General features: G+C 58.4%; 1 protein-coding gene across 1 annotated transcript; it reads right to left on the reverse strand.

Annotated features, from left to right (window-relative positions):
* Positions 1–3156: 3156 nt before the first annotated feature.
* On the reverse strand, positions 3157–4335 carry TMEM271 (transmembrane protein 271). The gene has a single exon (XM_036094309.2). It carries the CDS (start codon positions 4285–4287, stop codon positions 3157–3159), a length of 1131 nt encoding a protein of 376 aa, XP_035950202.2. The 5' UTR covers positions 4288–4335.
* Between the last annotated feature and the right edge of the window lie 659 nt (positions 4336–4994).

Consider the following 4994-nt stretch of genomic DNA (forward strand, 5'->3'; position numbering starts at 1 on the left):
CAGATTTGTGTTGCCAAGGGCAGAGCACCCCTTTGGACAAAAGAAAGATACCTGAGACCCTGGGAAGGCCTGCTGATCAATCTAGGTAAACGTGCCTTGTTTGGTGACTACCTCACGTGTTACCTTAAAGTGTTCCCTTAAAGACAAACAACCTTCACGTTAAAAATAATAACTTACAACTCAGCACTAAGCCATGGAACAACTAAAATGTGTTTTGTTTCATTCTGGTACTTGGTCATAATCATGAACTCCACCACTAGACCAGCCAGGAGTTCATTATTATTCGGAGAAGCAGAGAAAGACCCATTTTAAGAAAGTTCCAAGGACTGGCATTATTTTCTAAGGAGCATAAGGAATCGATTTTAAAAACCTAAAACTTACAGGAAGTAGAATGGACGTGCATGAGAAGTGAGTGCCGCAAGGCAGGTGCCCGTCAAGGCGTGAGAGTGGTCCCAAGGAAGTCAGTCCTAATTCAAAGGAAGCTCAGTAGCTTCATAATTCCCCACTCATGTCCCTGAGTACATCTTTGGAACAATGTAAGTTTAGGGAGACTTGATTTTATTTCCTCTAATAAACTCTAAAAAATAAAACCCTGGTATCCCACATCATTATATCAGCCTCTATAAAGTGGAGTTAACAATATTTGTGGAGTTAGAAACACTCGCACCTTGAAAAATCTCATCTAGTCTATTGGTCACATAGAAGTCCGCCTTCTGTGGGGAAAAGCAGCTGCCGGCACACCCCCAGATGCTCCCTGCTGCCCTGGCCAGATGACCACACAGATGGTGCGATGTTCCGGCTGGCTCCTGCGCTGGCCTCACCCACCTCACCCCCCTCTGCCTTCTGTTCTATCCCAAGAAATGTCTGAAACTTTAGAGAGGTCACTGGTTTTGATTGCAAATTTGGAAGATTCATAAGGCAGATAACATTTTAAGGTGTACAAATTAGTTTAAGATGGAACACTTCAGAAAATAAGAAGGATACTGGGAGGTCTGACATCTTGTGTCCATGCTGTTTGCTCTGTTGGGGTGGTCTCTGCCCAGGCCTTCCCACCGTGTGCCCGCCCATCCAGGGTACACTGGCCTAGCCACCTCTGCTGTGTAAGCTCTGGGGTGTCAGCCTGGCAGCTGTCTATGAGACCTCTGCTCCAGGAGTGGGGAGCATTCCTGCTCAGGAGGCAGGAAACACCTGGCAATTCCTTCTTGATCTGACTTAGGTAGATGGGAAAAAGTATCTCAAAACCCACTTTTGCTGCCAAGTATCGTATTTTCTGCATAAGGTTGATGGTCAGTGGGCTGGTGATGCAGGGACATGAGAGGGACCAGGCTGTGAGGACCAGCAGTGGGACTAGCTGGGCCCTGCACTCAACCTGACTGAATCCAGAGGCTGAATATGGGCCAATATCTGAATAGAACTGTGGGTGAGAACCTACTAAATTGGCTGTGAATCATCCTCTTTCCTCAGGTGGCATCAACATAACAAGGAGGAAACACTGGCCTGTTGCCTCTGATCAGACCCCCATGTTACACAGGAATTGCCCGAGCATCAGCGTGATGGGTTTGCCACCTCCATGGATCAAGTGCTGACGGGTGACAGGTCTCCACTCTTCTGCATGGATGTGGGACCTCCTCTCTCCAGTAGCCTCCGCTGCAGCTGGGCAGCCCAGCCAGGTCCCAGCTGGGATGGGGGCCTTGGTTGTCTAGGTATAGGGAACTCTGGTTTTGTGCAAGATACCAGTGAGCTGAGGAGAAGTCTCATCCCAGAGCCTGGACCTGGAAACTCCGCCTTCATCCCTAAATCTGGCTACATTCCCACAATTAGAAGTGAACCCTATACACTATAAAGATATTACACACGATTTATTTAGCTTTTCTCACCTAAAGTGTTTTGTGTGGTGCTCACCCCCTGGCAGAGCACTGGGTGGGTCCACACCTCCCTTCGCAGGAGACACACACTCTTCAGGCCAGGGTGGGGCTCTGCTCTGAGCACCTTAAGAATTATCGGCATTCCTGTCTGGCGCCACAATTCCAGCACATACAGTTGAATTACCTTTTCCCCAAGACTCTGAGCCAGCCTGGCTCCCAGCCAGCCCACCAGACTGGATGGAAACACGTTTTGCTGTCACCTAGAATGCATTTCATATCGTGTGTGTAAGTATGCACACATATGTATATCCTAAGGATATAAAAGTATGACCTTCACATCAATTAAGGCTATTTAAGGGGTGTATTTTTAAATGAAATGCTATAATATGCAAAATTACCAGATTAATGAATTAATTAACAGGAAAATAATCTTTGCCAGAAAAACTATGACTGTGATTTTCCAAAATAGGATTGGATTGTTCATATATATTAACCAAAAATAAGCTCAGCTTTGCAGTAGAAACCCCACTGCCAGTTTCCAAAAAAAGAAATGTCTGAAAGTTAGCTTTAGGAAGAGGTTGGATGGAGTCAACCACCTAGCAGAATACAACTGTTCAAATTCAACATTTGACCAACTTCAACCATTTGCCCCAAACTGATTTGTGTGTCGACACCCCCTAACTCCAATTTGATGAATATCTCCAATAACATAGCAATCAATTTAACAAAGGAACTAACCAATTTTAAATTGCAATAAATTTACCAAACATTTTCACTGTTTATGGAGAGCTTTACAGTAAGAAAGTATCAACAAAAGCAGGCACATCCGTGTACAAAGTGTTGCTGTTGGGTGCTTTTTCACTTCTGCCAACCCTAAAGTACCAGCTGCTCTGTCTTTCTGTCCTCTCAGCGAGGGTTCCTCCCGCGAAATCACCCTCGCTCTCTGAACTCTCTCACCCTGGACCGGACTTGCCAAAGAGAAGTGCGATGGGGGCGAGGCAACCCCAAAACATTTATTGTAAACTTTAAAATGGAATCCGGATACGAACAGACACAGAAAAGAAGAGAAACCTCCCAGACACAGAAATGATAATAGTGAAGGACCAGTCTCGCGGCGAGGAGCCCTCGGCGACGCGAGGCCAGTCCGCCCCTGAAGGTGCAACGCCACGCCAGCCCAGGTCCTCCCTCGCTGCGGTGGCCGGGCGGGGAGGCGCGCGCGGGCTCGAGCGCGGTCCGTCTGGGGTGGGCCCGGGTGGGAGTAGAAGGCGCCGGCGGCCGCCCCCAGCCGGACTCAGCAGGCCCGGCTTGGCTCCCACGGGCGCCCCGCCTCGCAGGGCGGCCGGCAGCAGTAGGGGTAGGAGGCGTTGAGGTCGGGATCCGAGGGCGCGTACCCCGGCAGCTCCACCGACGGGTGCCCCCCGCAGCACACCTCCACACCCGCCTCGTCGAACGCGTGGAAGACGCCCACGTTGATGTAGGAGACTGCGTGGTGCGCCGCGAAGCCCGCGCAGTCCCCCGGGGCGGCGAAGTCCGACTCCTCCGGGGACAGGATGGAAGCCTCGCTCGGCCGCGGCTGCAGCCGCCGGCCCCGCCGGCCCCGCCGGCCCCGCCGCGCCCGGGAGGCCGGCGGCTGCGCGCGGAGCCCGGGGCCGCCGCGGGGCCGCGCCAGGGCCCGGCCTCCCCTCCGCCGGCCGCGCCGGCCGCGCCGAGCCTGCGACGACCTGTAGTTCTTGACCAGCAGGAGGCTGAGCAGGCCCAGGAGGCACTCGAGCGAGTTGAAGACGGTGGAAAGCACCAGGCCACGCTGGTAGTCCTTCAGCTGGCGGCACTTGGCGGACGTGGCGCTGTCCAGGGTGCTGCGGGCGCGCGGCGCGCCGGGGGCCGGGCCGGGGGCGGCGGCCGCGGGACCAGGGGCAGGGCCGGGGGCCGCGGCCGGCGCGCGGGGAGGCAGACAGTAGTGGGAGTACTTGCGTTCTACTAGGGACACGGTGTCGCCGTCGATCACGGCGCCCGCGAAGGCGCTGAGGACCCCGAGCATGAAGACGAGAACGCCGAGCAGGAGCAGGTTCTGGCTGTTCACTGGCCCTGAGGGCCCGGCTGCGGCCCCCGGCTCTCCCGGCGCAGCTTCTGGAGCCCCTGCCTGGGCCGCAGGGACCCCAAGCCCCGGGCCCGGCCCCGGCCCCGCGAGGGGCGCGTCCCGGGGCCCGCAGCAGAGCAGGGCGGCGCCGAGCAGCGAGAGGCCGGCGGCCAGCAGCAGCCCCGAGTAGAAGGCGCCGGCGGCCGCCCCCAGCCGGAACGGCTCCCCGCGCAGCTCCGAGCCCAGCGAGAAGCACTTGAGGCCGACGGCGGCGGCGCTGAGCGCGCAGGCGAGCAGGAGGCAGGAGGAGAGCGCGGCGCAGGCCCCGCGGACGCTCCACTTCATCCTCCGCGCCCGAGCCGGCCCGCACCCCGCGCGCCCGCCGCCGCCCGCCGCCGCCCCCGCCGCCTGCGCCTCCTCCCGGCGCCGCGCGGCCGGACCGCCGGCCTCCTCCTCATCCTCCCGCGTCCTCCCTGGCCCGCGCCGCCGCCGCCGGAGTCCGCATCCTCCGCCTCCCGCCGCCGCCGCGGCCCCGCGCCGGGAACCGATGCGGCGCGGAGGACCGCAGGGCGCGCGCGCCCCCTCCCCAGCCCGCGGCGCCCCTCCCTGGACGCTCCACTCCCCCCACCCCACCCGCGGCCCCGTGAGCCTGGCCCAGGCACCGCCCTCCTCCGCCCCCCCCAGCCCCCGCAGCCCCTAGGACGCCCCTCTGCCGCCTCCCCAAGAAGAAGTGCCCCCTCTCTCGTCTCTCCGCCTTCCTCCCACTATCCTGGCCGCTTTGGGAACACCACCCCCCACCCCAGGGTTCTCTCCCCTACCCCCGGCTCCCCCCAGGGGTCCACCCCCCAGTACCTCCCACCTCTTGTGCCCCTAGGTCTGCACTTCCCCGAGGACCAGGTTCCACTCCCACCGGCCTGCCAGCGGCCTGGAAGCCTGAGGAAGTTAGCTTGGGGTGCAGGGAAGGGGGGAAGAGGGGAGCCGGGTGCTGAAGGGGTATGAGGGAGAGCCTGAGTGCAGGAGAAGGGCAGGGGGCCAGTCTGCAAATCAGGGGA

Source organism: Halichoerus grypus, chromosome 3 (genome assembly GCF_964656455.1).
Source record: "Halichoerus grypus chromosome 3, mHalGry1.hap1.1, whole genome shotgun sequence".
Lineage (NCBI taxonomy): Eukaryota > Metazoa > Chordata > Mammalia > Carnivora > Phocidae > Halichoerus > Halichoerus grypus.